At 60.4% G+C, this 16873-nt stretch overlaps 1 protein-coding gene across 4 annotated transcripts in view; it reads right to left on the bottom strand.

The window, feature by feature from the left end:
- Positions 1-9122: 9122 nt before the first annotated feature.
- The window catches only part of TPRA1 (transmembrane protein adipocyte associated 1), a 10950-nt gene continuing 3199 nt past the window's right edge, over positions 9123-16873 (bottom strand). For 2 of the 4 annotated variants that reach the window (XM_029242885.1, XM_029242884.1), the window contains exons 2-10: positions 14671-14800; positions 14372-14504; positions 12927-13173; positions 12738-12817; positions 12185-12295; positions 12024-12084; positions 11777-11879; positions 11619-11699; positions 9126-10285 (exon numbers count right to left, since the gene is read on the bottom strand). In XM_029242885.1, coding sequence (XP_029098718.1) covers positions 10042-10285; positions 11619-11699; positions 11777-11879; positions 12024-12084; positions 12185-12295; positions 12738-12817; positions 12927-13173; positions 14372-14504; positions 14671-14783 — 1173 coding nt within the window. In that variant the 5' untranslated portion in view covers positions 14784-14800 and the 3' untranslated portion in view covers positions 9126-10041. Of the gene's footprint in view, positions 10286-11618; positions 11700-11776; positions 11880-12023; positions 12085-12184; positions 12296-12737; positions 12818-12926; positions 13174-14371; positions 14505-14670; positions 15102-16873 lie in introns of those variants that run through there. The other 2 variants (XM_029242883.1, XM_029242886.1) reach the window with 2 other exon arrangements.

Raw genomic sequence — 16873 nt, 5'->3', positions numbered from 1 at the left:
GCGAGCCTCGCTTTTCCACCCTGATCCCGGACACCTGTCCCTGCCCCAGGCATGGGCCGCTGTGTGTCCTGCACGTCCTCCCAGAGATGGTTTATGTTCCTGCGTGCATGAAAACTGGTTTATACAAAATGATCACGCACCATAAACACTGTTCTGCTTTTTTTCCCATTTACTGTATCGTGGAGTCTGTTCCTCACCCGGTGTACCTGGGGGCCCTCCCTGGTCACAGTGGCAGCAGCGTCCCCGCTGGACACCACGGCTGCCCCAGCCGCCTGCCATTAAGGCAGCGTTGTGACCTCAGTCTTTATTCACAGCTCACGGTTGCACACGGGAGGGTAGGTGTGTGCAGACTCCATGTTCATCTTCCAATCCGGGTTTGTTTTTCTCACCCACAAAGCATCACTTACTTCCTGCGGGGACAGAAAGCCCCACAGCCCTGCTTCCTCTGGTCCTCACTTGCTTTACACAAGTGGGCTCAGAGCATTTAGACTGTTCTCAAGCTGCGGCCTTTTCTTCACGTGACGGTAAACAAGGCTGCTCTTCCCGAGGAAGGGAACCGCCTGCATTTGGTCCGAGGGCTGAGCGCCGTCGTCGTGCTCTCCTGCCACGTTGGAATCCAGAGTGCTGCCAGCTTCTGAGCTGCGCTGCAGGGAAACTCCCTGAAGCTGAGTCTCGGCCCACACCCTTCATTCTGTCCTTCGGGCAGCTTCCCAGAAGTGGAATTTCTAGCTCAAGGGGCGTGTCCTTTTTGTGGGGAGAGCTGCACATTTTTGAAATGTGTGTGTTTCCGTTGTGTGTCTCTGGGCCGGTGCCCGCAGGCTCATGCCTGCAGCTGCATTGGCCTTGCACACTGGGCGTGCGTGCTTACCCTCCACCCTGTCTCAGAAGCGCTCGGAGCCGCCGCCTCTGCCCGAGAGCTGGGAGAATGCACCAGTGTCTCCACCCCTGCAGCTGCCCTTCCCTCCGGACTCAGCGCTGGAGGGGCTGCAGACCTCACCCTGGCCCCTGAGCTGGGCCAGCTCTCCTCTGCCCTGGATCCTTCCGGTAACCAGGGTCAGACACCCAGCCAGACTGGCCTTAACGACACGGGGAGAGAAGCCCACGTCATGCAAGTCCAGGACCTCGGGCCCATGTGGATGCGAGCATTGAAAGAAGTCGTCCGGAATCTCCATCTGTCCCTTCGTTCTGGTTTGCCATGTGCTCTCGGGCCGGCCTCCGTGTGGAGACAGAGGCACCTGCAATGAAGGGAGGCTCTTTGAATCTGAGCCCGAACCTCCACCACAGGCGATGCTCCCAGCCCCAGGTGCTCTCAGGCTGGATGTCTGTGCTCCAGTGAACTCCTACTCATCCTGCAAAACTTACCCAATGTCACCTCCTCAGGGCAGCCTTCCCTGGCTCCCACTGGCAGGGTTGGCCCAGGACGGCCCGTCTCTGCCCCCGGAGCATCCATCGTGTATCAGTGCTCTGCTCATATCCCTTCAGTCCACGAGAGGGAACTTAGGATGAGGGTGTTTTGATCACTTAAGGGATCATTTCGTTCGTTCGCTCGTTCAGCCAATACATACTGACCACTTACCAAGGACAGGGCCTTGTGTCAGGGCCCCCGACAGAAACCGCAGTAACCACATACCATCACAAATAGATTCAGCCCTACAAAGGCAGCGCATGAAGGAGAGGCAGCACGACACAGTGGTGGAAAGCACAGGCCTGAGCCCCACTGCCTGGATTAGAACCACAGCTCCACCACTTCCCAGTGGTAGGAGCTTGGCCAGGTCACCAAACCTCTGAGCCTCAGTTTTATCGTCTGTGAAATAGGGACAGTAATAGCCCCTGGGGAATTCAATGTCTCAAGGATTAAGGGGGCCACTGGAGGTGCAGGACCTCCTGGCAGCCTGGCGCGCGGGGCAGGAGCTACACACGTGGCTCTTCTGCAGACACCTGAGTGCAGCCTAATTAAATAAATAAATAAAGATGACAGTACTGAATGTGCACTAAAATTCCAAATAAAACGTTTGCAAATATGTAAATGAATCCTGAGCTGGGTCTTTTTTTTTTTAAATTTATTTATTTATCTTTGGTTGCGTTGGGTCTTTGTTGCTGCGTGCGGGCTTTCTCTAGTTGCGGCGAGCGGGGGCTGCTCTTCACTGAGGTGCGTGGGCTTCTCATTGCGGTGGCTTCTCTTGTTGCGGAGCACGGGCTCTAGGCACGCGGGCTCAGTAGTTGTGGCTCGCGGGCTCTAGAGCACAGGCTCAGTACTTGTGGCGCACGGGCTTAGTTGCTCCACAGCATGTGGGATCTTCCCGGACCAGGGCTCGAACTCGTGTCCCCTGCATTGGCAGGAGGATCCTTTTTTTTTTTTTTTACATCTTTATTGGAGTATAATTGCCTTACAGTGGTGTGTTAGTTTCTGCTTTATAACAAAGTGAATCAGTTATACATATACATGTTCCCATATCTCTTCCCCCTTGCGTCTCCCTCCCTCCCACCCTCCCTCCCTCTCCCACCCTCCCTCCCTCTCCCACCCCTCCAGGCGGTCACAGAGCCCCGAGCGGATCTCCCTGTGCCATGGGGCTGCTTCCCACGCAGGAGTGCCACCAGGGAAGCCCGAGCTGGGTCTTTTACACCAGTATATCAGGTGTCATGCCTGAGAGGGCTAAATACAGCGCCCGACTGAGACTTTGTTTCCCGGACCAGGCCTTTGGGTTGTTGATGTTGTTGGCGGGTGAGCCCCGGCGGGAGGGGCAGCAAGAAGGGCGAGCGCGTGGAGGCCGCTGATTCTAGTGTCGGGTGGGAAGTTCCCAGGCCACGTCGCCAAGCTGAATTAGAGATCACAGCTGGAGCCAAAATAATAGCCCATACAATTCCTGATGAATTTAACTCAATGGCTGTAAAACAAGATGACTCAGTAACCATAAACATTCACAGCCACGAGCAATCTCCTTCCGTCCGTGTCTGGCAGGTTGGCGCTGGGAAGCTCAGAGTCACAGGGGCCCACAGACCAGGGTGCTGGAGCCCAGCCAGGGAGGTAGGCTCCAGGTAAGGCAGGTGAGGAGGGCAGGGCCTCTGGGAGCTGGGGGCGGGGACGGGGGAGGGCACAGAGGGACAGAATGGGAGCTGCATTTTTAAAGAGCCTCTGGCTTCAGCCTGCAGAGGGGGTGGGAGGGGTGCGGTGGTAGCGTGGACGACGCCATAGCTGGAAGTAGAATGCACGGGACCTGGTGACAGGACGGTTGTGGAGGTGAGGGGCGGGCGGTGTCAGGAGGCCCTTCAAGGCCTGGCTTCTGGAGCTGGGGGGCAGGGATGCCCTTTGCAGCGGGGGCAGCGTGCTCTCCTTAGCAGGGCGCCAGCTGGCGTTGGGGAGGGGCATGTCACAGGTGAGCCCACCTCCCAGTTTTCTGGGGAAAAGTCCTGCTTTATACCTAGGGTCCCTGTGTAATTATGATTGTGCCCCCTTTCAAAAGGGTCCCTGTTTTCCTCTGAATAATAAATAAATATAAATAAATAACAAATGGATGAATGGATGAGGAGAAGAGGTTCCTCACAGCGGCAGCAACCTGGCAGCCTGGGGTCCTGAACTAGATTCTTTTGCCATAAAGGACATGACGGGGACCATCAGCAAAGCGTGTGTGGAGTCTGAGGCTTGGACGGTGCTGTCGTATCCGTGTGCTTTCCTGACACGAGTGCTGGCGTAGTGGTCACGCAGGAGGAGTGTCTGTTTGAGGGAAATACACAAAAAAGCGTCCGTGGTGCTGGGCATCGTGTCGCCCATGGCTCTCAGATGGTCCAGGGAAAGTAGTTCTTTGTTCCTTTTCCGTGCGTCTGCACCTGGGACTCGGCGGGTAAAGGTCGCTCTTGGGAGCAGAGTCTGACCTGCACCAGGCTCCCTGACTTCCTGCCTCAGCACCTCCCGCCCCTCCCCAAGCCTCGAAAAGGATTCCCTGCTCAGATGCTCAGTGTGCCCAGCGGGACAGGATCAGAGAGGTCAGGTCTGTGACACGCCTTCAGCGACCCCCAGCGGCCGAGGGGTCAGGCTGCGGCTGTTCTGAGAAGTGCCGAGAATTCCAGGCGCACGAACGTCCTCTGGGGGCCCACGAGCAGGGCCGGTCAGCACATCTCCGGCAGCCCCGTGTGCCATCACTGTGCCCCCGGCGCCCCAGGAAGTGGGAAGGAGCCACGCAGCTGCCACAGCCCCGTCGGGCCCCGCCCTGGGGTCCAGGCCGTGGGTCTGTACCACATCCTGTTTGGTCTCAGGACTTCTTTACACTCAAAACTATTGAGGGCCTCGAAGAGCTTTTGTGGCTTGGAGTTTTGTCTACCAACATTTACATATTCGAAATTATATACTCAAAGTTTAATTTCAGTAACAACCAAAAGCACACGTGCCTTTGGCCATCATTACTTGCAGAAGAGCCACGTGTGACATTACCACACGCTGGTCTGGAAAATTCTACGGTGCACTCGTGAGAGGGTGAGAAAGGCTGGAACATCTCACACTACTACGAAGATGGCTTTGACCTCAGGGACCCCTAGAAGGGTCTCAGAAGCCCTGAGGGGTGAGGACCCCAGTGTGAGAGCCCCTGGCCTGTGCCCTGGTCGCCACCATCGACCACCGGGAGAAGTTTGGAGCTGCAGACGCGGACGCCCGTAACCCCAGCAGCTCCGTCCTCTGGATCCGCCCGAGAGCCCCTCGAGGGCACGTGGGAACCAGTCAGAGGTGGGATGTGCATCGGGTCGCCGCTCGCTTTCACGGTTTGGAAACAACCTGAAAGATAGAATTGACAAGTAGACGATGCTCTGTTTACACAACGGAGTGCTGTAGGAAGTAGCAACGTAGGAGAAGTCCCCCACACAAAACTGAGTGAAAAAAATCAAGTCGGGGAAGAAGAGCTCAGAATGAAGCCGGTTGACTGACTCAAAGCACATTGTTTGCGGACACACATACGTGTGCCGCGGGGATAAACACGAAGTTCAAGCTGGCGGGAAAGTGGTTACCTGGGGGTTGGGGCAGAGTCAGGAGGGAGGCTACACGGGGGCTTTCGCTGTATCCGTGATGCTCAATTCATAAAGTTGTTTTCAAAACACCATCCAGGGACTGTGGGGAAATGGCAAACAGACGAGCTGGCGGTGCGTCACCAGCTACCGATGGTCTTCGTGTCCCGGGGTACGTGGCGGAGCCCGCCAGCTGCCTCCCTGACACCCCTTTTCTTTCTTTCTCACTGATCTATTGGGGGCAGCACGTACCAGCTCAGAAAAGAAAAGGAAACCCTGCCACGTTCAGCCGCCCTTGCGGCACGGCGGCCGCCAGGGCACACGGCGGTTATTCAGCGCAGCCTGTGGGAAGCTCCTCCCTCAGGCACAGGGGACAGTGGCAGCCCTGGCTCCCCTCCCCCACCTCTTCCCGCCCCTGGGCCCCCTGCGTTTATGGGGATGATGAGAGCCAGAGTTTGGAGTCAGATCTTAAGGGGAAGAGCAGGAATGTTCCGGAAGGCCACCCTCACCGGGGCTGTTGCATGACTCCGGGGGGGTGCTACCACCCATGCCAGGCAACCAACTCGGGGCAGCCCTCGGCCCCCGTCCCGGGCAGGCCCGGCCCCGGGAGGACCGTGTCTTCAGGGCCGCTCTCCAATCTTCCCGACTCGACCCCGGCCGAGTGGAACTGATTCTGCGTCCGGGGCCCTCGAGTGCCTAACGAGATCTTGACTGCAGCCCAGCTTTAAACGCTCTTCACGGTGGGTGGTGATTGGGCCTTGATTTGCTGAATGATTCAGCTGAGTCACCACCTGCAAACAATATGAGAAATAAAACGCTGGCCACGCTCGGGCGCCCGGCGCAGCCCCTGCTCCCGGGGCCGATGACACGGCCGCTCCCCGCAGGCGGCTCCGGCACCCCGGGAGGTCCTGCCTGGAAGGGAGCTGCTCGGTGCCAGGCCCTGCACAGGGTGGGCCTGGGGGCTGCACGGAGGCCAAGGAGGCACGGCAGCAGCACGCTCCGCTGGGGGATCCGCCCGAAAGGGGCCTGCTGGGGTCACAGGTGGGGAACAGCGGAGCTGCGCCAGGAGCCGCTGGGGCGGCGCGCGGCCACAAACACCAGGGGCTCCCTTTACCCCCAGGCAGCCCGCTGGGGGCCCTCTGCACCGCCCCCCAGGCTGGCCTGGCGTGGCTACACAGCCTCCTCGCCTTGGTCTGATGGCCCCAGCAGCAAGGCTCGGAGCCCGTCTCCTGAGGGAGGTGCGTCTGTGAGTCTGGGCAGCAGGCACAGGGTTGGAGGCCTGGGGTCAGATGGCATCCGCCTCTGGAGGCCGTGTGACCTCTGTCCCTCTGCTGCTCCGTCTGTAAAGGGGGCATTGTGTCAGTGTGGGGTCCGGAACACAGGACCTCGGGATGTGACCGTATGTGGAAACAGGGGCGTTTAAGGAGTCGTTAAATGTAAATGGGGCCATCAGGGTGGGCCGTAATCCAATCTGACTGGGTCCTTGTGGGCACAGGGACCCCAGGGATGTGCACACACAGAGGACGCGGCCAGCACACCCAGGACAGAGGCCTTGGGAAAAGCCAACCCTCGATCTTGGAGGTCCAGCCTCTAGAACTGTAAGCAAGAGACGTCTGTGGTTCAAGCCCCTCCCCGCGTCCATGGAATCCATTATAGCAGCCGAGCAGACAGATACGCCGTGGGTCCTCCAGGGCTCCTGGCCACAGGACCTGCAGGTGTCAGAGCCACACCCGGGCTGGGGGACCCTCTGCAGCCGCTGAGCGCTCTGTGTCCTAAACCCACAGGGGAGCATCTTATCTGCAGCCTGGCCTCACCCGTGCCTGGTCCCCAGTGCTCGGGGATGGAAGGACCTCACTCCAAAGGGAATCCCACCTGTGTCTTCCCACAAGCCCCTGCTGCCTCTGTAGCCCAAGGCATCTGGAAACAAAGTCAGAGGTCGTCCACCAGCCGCAGGCTCCCTCAACAAGTAAGCCCAGGCCCAAACTCTCTCTGATGGGGAGGGAGAAGGGTGGGCTCAGGAAGGAAAAGACACAAATTGGTGTCTGGAAATATCCTCCCTCCCTCACGTGACGCCTTGGGGGACACTTTCGGATTTTCACGTGTTTCCCTTAGGATCGGGATTGCCGTAAACGAGGTAGTCTTTCGTGTGTGAGAATTCTGTTCTATCGTGTAGTAGCGCTGTGCTGGTATGGCAGTGCCATCGTCATTAGGGACAGGGCTTGTTTTGTCTTTCTGTTTGACCATCCTTGTTGACTAGCTTCCCAGAGTCACCTCATCATCCAGGCTGGCTGCTGGAGTCAGTCATCGCATCTGCATTCCAGGAAGCAGGAAGGAGCAGGCAGGAGGACAAAGGAGCACATCTCCGAGCTCAGTCAGCTCCCTTAAGCAGCCTGTGCTATAGAAAGTCTCATACTCCTGCTAACATCCTAATGACCAGGACTTAGTCACCTGAGTGAATGTAAAGGGGCAGGAATGTCACCTTCCATCTGGTGCTTCACTGACCCTCCAAACATCCTGACGCAGTTACTGAGGGAGGGAAAATGAATATCACGTGGCCACCGGTCACCCGCAGCCCTGTGTCACTGATGAGGAAACCGAGGGTCAGAGAGGCATGATGTCAAGGTCCACAGGCTGTGAACAGCAGGAGGCCGTAAGACTGGAACGTGGAGCCAATATGGTGGATTCGTCATCCAGAGCGCCCCACATCCTGGCCACTCGTCGGCATGAGGTCTGTTCCCACCCAGACGCAGCACACGGGGTGCGGTTCCAGCAGAACAGACATGAGCACGGACTTGTGGAACAACCAAGAATTTGAACAGCACATGGCACTGGTGAGGCTGTGCTCATGGGGGTCAAAACTGGTACAGCCTCTTTGAAGCGTGTGTCGGTTCAGATTAGGTTCGATTATGAGTGAGAGAAAAATCCAAAGTGGTTTAAGAAAGACAGAGGTTTACTTCTCTCTCACATCCAACAGGTCATCCAAAGGAGGAAGGCTAGGGGTGCACTAGTGTCGGGGACCTCGTCTGCTTCTACCTTGACGCTCTGCCATGAGAGGCTCCCATTCCAAGATCCCCCGATGATTCAAGATGGCTGCTACAACTCCAGCCATTGCAACCACATCCCAGTTTGCAAGAAAGAAAAGCCTATCCTTTCTCTTCAAGGAAGCTGCACACACACTGACATCCCACTGGCCAGGCCCTGCAAGGAAGGCTGGAAAATGTAGTCTTTGTTCCAGGCAGCTGTGTATCCAGCTACAAGTCAGGTGTCCTGTGACAGCGGAAGGAAAGGAGAACACGTACTGGAGGACGACGATTAGTCTCGCCGGAAGACTGCGAGACTAATTAACTAACGAGTGAAGGCTGTGCTCCAGCAATCCCACCTGTGTGAGTTATTTGTAAGGATTTGGGTTGCTGCATTGTTTGTTGTTGCAAAACATATTAGGAACCAAGGTCCCTCCCAAGGGGACTGGGTAAATCAATTGCCACGTATCCAGAACGTTCGCAGCTCTCCCACCTGACATGGAATGAGCCCAAGACCAGGTGTTAGCGTGGGAAACGAGCTAGACGTTCACGCTCCCAAACTAGGGGTAACGTGCATACACGCGTGTGAACACAGGTGCTCCTGGAAGGTTAGGAAGACCCCGGCCTTGCGGTGCTTCTGGGGAGGGGGGCAGGGAGACGGGGTCAGAGCAGCGGAGGTTCCCCCCGGCCTCCACAGTCTACCAGCTGCCCTGCAACGGGCTCCAGGCCTCCTGTGCTGCCCCCTCTACCGAGTCACCACACGGAGCCAACGCAGGCTGCCGCCGTGCCGTCTTAGACGCAGCCCGTCAACGCTGCCGATGGCGAACCCAGCTCTGGATCTGAGGACCAGTTCCTCCCTGTCTGGCCCCCCCACACCTGCCCGGCTCGGAATGCCCCGCTGGCTGCCCTCCCCACCTAACAGGCTCCTGTGAGAGCTGTGGGGTGGCAGCCGGGCCGGGCACGGCGAGGAGCCTGCAAGAGCGCCCTGGCAGCCCCGCGGGCCCCGGAGTCCAGCTCGCTGGCTGTGCCCACGCCTGCTGACAGCCCTGGATCCGGGGAGCCTGGCCGCTGGCCCCCCAGTCATGAGTGTGTTGGAGCTGGTGCCCTCGGTGCCCTCCTGAGAAAGAAGGTGGGCAGTGGAGGGGGAGCGCGGCCTGGCCCTCAGCCCCCCAGGGCCCCGGGCTTTATTCGGACCTGTCCCCACTTTCAGCTCATCACATCCATGATTATGAACATCAGTCCCCACATCCTACCTTCCGAGGGCCTACTACGTGCCGAGCACTATTCCGGTCCCTAAAAATAACGCCTGTGGTCACCGTCGCTCCACCACCACGTGCCAGCCAGCCACACCTGCTCTCCGCTAACCCTTACGAACATCCCTGCGAGACAGGCCTTCTTATCCCCATGTCACAGATGCGGAAACGGAAGCTGCAGGAGGGGAATGCTGCCCGGGATAACAGAGCGTGAGGGGCAGACAGGACAGCGCACAGGAACCACGGTTCTTTCCACGGCCGTCCCCTCTGCTCCGACGGGGCCTCGCAGCAGGTACGCCGGGCTCCCAGTGCAGAGGGGCACCCTGGCCCCGGTATCCCCGCACAGCCTTCGCGTCAACACCTTCTGCTCCTTTTCCTTTTTATTAGAAAACAGATCAAGAAAATATACACACTTCAGCCCATCCACCAGAGTGGGCTTTGGGGGGGGGGGGCGGGCGGAGGCTAAGGGGGATCAGAGCAGTCCTGGGGGCCCAGGCTGCAGGGAGCTGCCCTCGGCCAGCCTAGCCAGGCCTGGCCCTGAGACGTGAGAGTCGGGGCCGAGTTGCCGAGCAAGGCGAGGGCAGGTGGAGGGGGAGGCGGCCCCCAGCTGAAGCAGAGCTGGCCGCAGGCAAGCGGGGGACAGAGGGCGGGACAGGGCCTGCACGGGGCCGCCGCCCACGCACGGGCCTGACCCCTGTTCCCCTCTGCCGGGGGCTCCGCACTCCCCAGCCGGCCCTCCACAGGCCCCCAGGCCCTCCCGCCCTCCCGGGGCAGCCAGGCTAGGTGTTGATGGCCTTCCAGCGCTCACTGTCCGTGCTGTTGACGCTGCCCGTGTGGCAAGGCATGGAAGCCACATCGTCCAGGTAGGCCACCCCCCCGGCCGAGTCGAACTGCGTGCTGGCGGCCACCGCCGCCTCTAGGCCCTCCCGCCGGGCCACCGCATAGGGCTGGGGCAGGTGCACGTCTGGTTCCTCGGTCTCGTCCACTTGGCATTTGTAGGAGAAGAGGATCTTGGGCTCCGAGCTGGGGGCGGAGGAGAGAGGCAGGGGAGCCCCACCGTGGGTCAGGAAAGGCCTTCCTCGCTGGGGCTGGGCAATGAAGCATCAGACATGGCAAGAAACGTGCTGACGGCCCCCTAACACCCACCCCGCGAGGTCCCCTTCCTTGCTTTGATGTTGGAGTCCGCTGGGACACCGGTATTAAAAGCGGCCCTCCTGCTGCTGGCATGGGAGCCTGGCGAGCGCCTGATTTCTCACCGTAAAATGGGTGGAAGGATTTGGACCCGGGGAAATGATGGGCCTTAAAACAGCACCTGCCCACAGTGTGGGGCAGACGCGGGCCCAGACCCCTGCCCCGCAGCACTAACTACTGCCCACCAGGTGCCCGCCTGTCTTCAGTCCTCTGGGTAACTGTCCAGGGAGAAAGCCTCACTCCCCATTTACAAAAAGGAGCCTGAGGCCAGGGAGATAAATCACGTGTGAGGTCATGCACATCAGGGCTGGGAGGATCCAATCTAGTCCTTCTTGCTCCAGAGCTGAGGCACCCCTGCAGCCCACCCTCAGACCTGGCAGGCAGGGAAGGGGGAGCTGGGGGCAGAACGCCTGCTTCCACCACGTCTGAGTCACAAAAGTGCACCCCACCCCACATTCACAGGCACACTGGACTCCCCCCAGCACTGCTCCCCACTCCGGTTGCCCCCAGATGGAACACAAGCTCCGCGAGCTCAGGGGTTTGTGTCTGCTTTGTTCCCTGTTGTGTCTGCGGCTACAGCAGGTGCTGAGGAATGAGCTCATCTATCCTTAAATGAAAAACACAGTGCAGATCGGCAGGCATGGCCTGTCTCTCTCGTGGGAAAAGTGCACGTCTTTGTGTGTGGTGTGCATAATGTGTTATGTCTGTATTTATATATATCTATGTGAACCTGTGCGTGCCTGTATGGGTGTGCTATATGCATGCATGTGTGTACATGTGCATATAAACGCATACATGTGTACACGTGCGCGTTACACCTGTATACACCTGTATACACGTGTGTGTGTTTATATCTATAGGGGCGCATGCATATGTGTGCGCGCCCGAGTGTGCACGTATATCCTCACGCACGTGCATGTACACACGTGTACCCTGTCCGCCTCCTCAAGCTCCGGTCCCAGCCTGAGCTGCCCCCCAGCCCCGAGCCCAGAGGCTGGGATGCTGCAGTGGCGGCTGCGCATGCCCAAGAGGCAGAAGGCGTGATCCCGACGGCGGCCACGCGGGGGCGCCCGCAGCCTGGAAGCTGGGGGCGAACAAGCCCAGAGCGCGACCTGGAACCCCGTCCCCCAGTCCCCCTCCCTGCAGCCCCCGCTGGAGGACTCACCCGAAGAAGCCCCGCAGGAAGGCCACGTAGATGAGGGGCGCGAAGAAGCTGAAGTAGAGGAAGGTGGTGGCGTCCACGCAGCTGGGGGGACGGGCAGGTTAGGGTTGCGACGGAGCGACCCGGCTGGCCCCCGCCCCCTCCCGGCCCCGGCCGCTTACCAGAGCCCCTCGATGACGTCTGCGCACAGCAGCGCGCTCCCCAGCCCCTGCAGCAGGTTGAGCAGCGCCAGGATGCCCGCGTACACGTAGAAGCTCCTCCGTGCTGCAGGGTGGGCACGCATGAGGTCCTGCCCAGGTGTTGGGACCGGACCGGCTCCCTGCTTCCCATCCACCCAGAGCTGTCTGCTCCAGGCCACCGCAAGGCCAACAGCCCACCCCGCGCCCAGCCCCGTCCCCAGGCGCTCACAGGGCAGGGAGATGCGCTCCTTCAGCGGGGTCTTGGGGAGCACGACCACCAGAGAGTAGACCTGCGGAGACACTGGTGCTGACCGGGACGCAGGGAGCTCCTGCCCAGTGCTGAGCCCGCTAGCAGGCCGTGCCCGAGGCTCTGGCCACCCCCCAGCTCACCAGGAAGAAGAAGCAGGAGCTGACGAGCCAGAACTGGCGGCCCCCGTGCCCGTAGATGTTGAAGTCCTCAGCCGAGAGGTGGGCATCCGGGTACAGGATCTCCAGCGTGCCCTGCAGCGGCGGGCAGGGGAGGGTCTTAGGGGCTCCTGGACCTGGAACGCCCCGTCCCTGGGCTCCCCACCACACCAAGCCCCGCTCTGCCTGGCGCTCCGTCCCCTTCTCTAGCCAGCTCTCTGGCCACGCCCTGCCCCCCAGCTCCAGCCCTCAGAACAGGCCCGGGGAGGGGCAGCCCCCAAGTAAGAAAGGGGTCTCTGGACGCACGGGGATCTACAGACCTGCACTCTCCCTACCTGGACTGCTTGTTGAAACGGTAAGTTCAACCTACTGGATCGGAACTGGAGAGGCCCAGAACCTGCCTTGTTAACCAGCAGCCCAGGTGATTCCTTAGCTGCATTTAAAGTCTGAGCCACTGCACACTCAACTCTGACTCAGGGCCCGAAGGCAGTGGATGCCCAGCCCCGGTGACCCCCGGGGCTGCCCTCCCCCACCTCACCTGGGTGACAGAGTAGGCCAGGGCCAGCACCGTGGTGATGGCCAGCACCCGCTTGATGCTCGACTTGCTCTCCAGGTGACCTGGAAGAAACGTGCTGGTCAGTCAGCGGGAGCCAGCCTAGGGAACCACGGTGGGGTCGGCCCCAGCCAGGGAGGGGCAGGGGAGCCCTGGCCGCAGCAGCAGACGCACCAAAGGCGAGGCCCAGGATGACCACGCTCAGCTCGATGGCCAGCAGGAAGAAGCGGGTAATCTCCCACAGGATCTGGACACAGAGTGGGCAGAGCGTCAGCCTGGGGGCCGGTTGCCCCCTCCCAGTGCCCAGCAGCCCTGCGAGCAGGCCCAGCCCCACCTTATCAGCGACAGTCGCAGCATCTGAGGCGCTGACCGTCATGGACACCACGGCCCGGGCGATGCCCACCAGCGCCACCACGAACACCTGGTGAGCGAGAGAGGGGTTGGGGGGTTGGCGTCGGGGGACAAGAGCTCCGGGAATCGCAGGGCCTGCACCCCACACCCCACGTCTGCAGGAGCCCTCAATTCCTCAAGAATGGAAGGATTCCACACTAAACGAGCCACCTGGGTGGGATGCAGGGAGGCCTGGCCTCCCCTCTGGGCCTTGGCTTCCTGGCTACGCTGACAGCCTGGGAAGGCTTGTTAGGGTGACGTGGTGCAGCCAGCCTGCCGGGTTCTAATCCCAGACCTGCCGCTTGCTGCCTCTGGGACCTGTCTGTGCTGCACCTCATCTACGAAATACAGGGAGACAGCACCCTGGGATCCAGCTGGGACTGTCAGTTTCTCAGTCACTACTACCCCGCACCCACCCACCCCACCCCACCCCACCCTGGGCTTCTGTGAGCTTAAGTTCAGTTTTCTGACACATATGAACGGAAGAGCCCAGATTTGTACACTCTGTCCTTTGTGCCTTGAAAACCATGTCCCATCTCAGGGAGGGTGACACCACTCAGGGCCATGTGCCCACTGTGTGCCGGGCCCCCACGGGGCTGGAACTCTGCGCAGTCTCACTGGGTGCTCACGGGAGCACCGCAAACTAAAGCAGATCCACGTCACGTCGTGTAGGAGGGCACTGAGGTCCAGAGAGGCCAAGTTGTTGGCCCACGGTCACTCAGCACAGCTGGGGTTCAGAATGCAGTGGGCTTTTTCCCCAGCCCAGCATCCATTCCCCTTCCCTCTAGTAACCATTCCCCGATTTTCTTCCTGGGACCACCACCCCTCCTCAGTCCATACAGTCTGGCTGAGCTGACCCCACCATCCCAGCTCCAAAGTGTCCCTTTCCCTGCTAGTCACAGATTCTGGCTCAGGGATGAACAGGGGTTCCAAGGTGGGCCACTCAGAGGGAACTGCAGGTCAACACTGCAGCATCAGGAAAGAGGTACCCTTCTGCTGGAGTTGGCAGGGAGGTTAGCTCAGAGCTGCTCTTGGCTACCTCTGATACCTTATGGGGAGAACTCATCTGCGATAAGGCCAGAGGAGAGCAGAGATGCAGAGAGAGAGACAGTCCTGATGACATCAGTTAATGCCCTGGATCCAGCCATACCTGAAGCTGGTTTCTCATTACAAAGACAGCTTAAGCCAGTTGGAGTTGGGTTTTCTGTCACCAACTGGAATGAACTCACCAGGATATAGAAGGTGATAAAAATGGGGCTGGAGGTGACTCGAATCTTGGCCCGAGCAAACGGAAGCTTCCAGAGCAGGAAGATGAAGAACAGCACGTTGGGGATGAGCAGCAAGAGGTCCCAGTACCGGACCCTAGCAGGGGGGTGCAGAAGGCGGCTCACTGCTGGGGTTTTGTCTGCAGCCCACCCGGCTCTCTCTCTCTCTCTCTCTCTCTCTCTCTCTCTCTCTCTCACACACACACACACACGACCCCGGAAACCCGCCGTCACGCAGCCCGGCAGGACTGTGCTGGCCTCACCTAGAGGTGCCGATGTCCTCGTAGAGCAGCAGCAGACAGTGGTGCGGCACACTGATGTTGGGCGCCGGGGGCGGGGCCCCGCTGGCCCAGATCTCCTCCTCCGGGGTGTCCATCCCGCCAGCCGCCGGCCCTGGGGGGTGAGAGCCACCACGTGAGCAGCGCAGGGGCTGTGCAACCCTGGGCCTCTGGTGGGTGGTGGGGGCCAGCAGGTGGGGGGCAGGTGTGGCGCTCCCTCCCGCCCGGGTCGCAACCCAGCCCCTGACAGGGTCCATTCCTCGCTGTCGGCTCTGTGTCGGGGACTGGACGGCGGCAGCAGCACATCGCAGGTAGCACATGGGCCCGGGCGGCAGTGGGACGTGACAGATGCCAGCCTTTAAAACGATGACTGAACAGACTGGGCTCCTGACCCGGCGCCCCCATTTCTGGGCCATTCGCAACAGCCCCAGGCGGGAGCAGCCCAAGTGCCCCCATCAGCAGAACTGACACGTCAACAGGGCGTCCGCATGACCGGTGGAACGCCGGCCAGAAATGAGAGTGACTCCTGCCCTGCGGTGACACGGAGGGCCTGGCAGCCGGGCACTGAGCAGAGCCCGGCCAGCTGTGGGCACGCGGCCTGCCCCTACACGGGCACCAGGAGGGGCGCCCTGTGGAGGGTCGAGGGCGCGGGGCCAGCCCTGGAGACACGACCCGGTGGCGGGCACGCTGGCGTGCTCCAGTGTCGTGGTTCATGGAGCCACGCACCTGTGATCCAAGCGATTTTCCGTATGGGTTACGCGTCAGTAGATTTAAAAAAATGGAAAAGATGAATCGTTTATGCTGAGAGCGCAGGTCTCCCGTTCAGCAGGGAGCAGCCCAGGACGCCTCCTGCAGGGTTTGCAGGGAAGCAACAGGATCCCGTGCTCGTGCTGCGCTCACGTCCCTGGACAGCAGGCTGCAGGGCAGCACCCCGCGGGCCAAGCTGTGGAACGAGCTGCTCTGCCGAAAGTGGGGAGATTCCGAAGCGGGAGGGCCGAGACGTAGGGCTCAGAATCCCCATCCTTCTCTCCCACAGGCCACCCAGCGGCTTTGGGATGGCGTCCCCACTGGCAGCCTGAGGATACACCAAGGACGGGAGGTACTGCAGGGGAGAACGTGTGCCTGACACGGTAGGTCCAAGGAAAGAAGCTGGTTTCCTCCCTGTTCCCGCGCTCTGCACCCTTCCACCGGTGCTGACGTGGCCGAGCACCTGCTATGAGCCGGCAGGTCCAGGTGCCAGGACGCAAATACCCTCTTGGGGCCCTCATTCTCTGAGGGGAGGCCGACAGCCAGCACGAATACCATACTTCAAAAGCAAACCTCTCCTAGAGATAAGTGCTAAGAAGAAAACACAGGCTTGGCCTGTTCAAAGGGCAAAGAGCAGGCTGGAAGAGAGAGGAGAAAGGGTAGGGGCCAGGTCAGCCGGGACCACCGGCATGGTGAGCTCACTTTAAATGCAACAGGAGGGTGTAGGAAGGCGGGCGACGCGGCCCCGCTCCCACGTGGAGAGGCTGCCGTGGAGGGGCAGGGAGACCGAGGAGTGCCCGGCCAGGCCGGCGAGGACAGTGGCCGAACCGGCGGGGGCAGCGGGGGTGGAGTGGAGGGATCTGGGACCCCTTTGGGAGGGCTGGCCAGCAAGACCCGCAGACAGACGCACGTTGGGGTGAGGGAAGACAGCAGGGCAGGCTGAGGCCAGGGCTCTGGCCCGAGCCTCGGGGTGCCCAGCCCAGTGTCCCCATGACACTGCCCCTCTGCCTCGCTAACAAGGTGCCCCGCCGTTGCAGGACCCTCCTTGATGTCCTGCGTTCAGGACAGGGGCCCCTTGCCAGCGCCAGAAGCTGAGCCTTGGCTGCTGTAAGCCAGAGGTTTCGGAGTGGGGGTGGTGTGGCGCAGCGCGGGGCACCTGAGCAGGGCGCAGGGTGCCCATGCGACACAGGGTCGGGGTCCAGGGCTGCCTGACGTCCTGCAGGGACCCCACACGGCAGAGAAGCCCGTGGGGATGAATGGGGACAGAAACAGGAGGGCCGGATAGAGTGGGGAGGGGGGGCGGTCAGAGGGCTTCTCTTGGCCTTGCCTGTCCAGCACCCCATTTTCCCGTGGGGGCACCTCAGCACCCCAGTCCCCATCCACAGGGTTTAGGTACTGCTGACTCCACCCCTCCACAACTCCAGGGAATGTGCACATTGGA

The sequence above is a fragment of the Monodon monoceros genome, unplaced genomic scaffold, assembly GCF_005190385.1.
Source record: "Monodon monoceros isolate NGI ecotype Baffin Bay Population unplaced genomic scaffold, NGI_Narwhal_1 Super_Scaffold_3, whole genome shotgun sequence".
Taxonomy (NCBI): domain Eukaryota; kingdom Metazoa; phylum Chordata; class Mammalia; order Artiodactyla; family Monodontidae; genus Monodon; species Monodon monoceros.
This window is presented reverse-complemented; position numbering and strand designations above follow the sequence as displayed.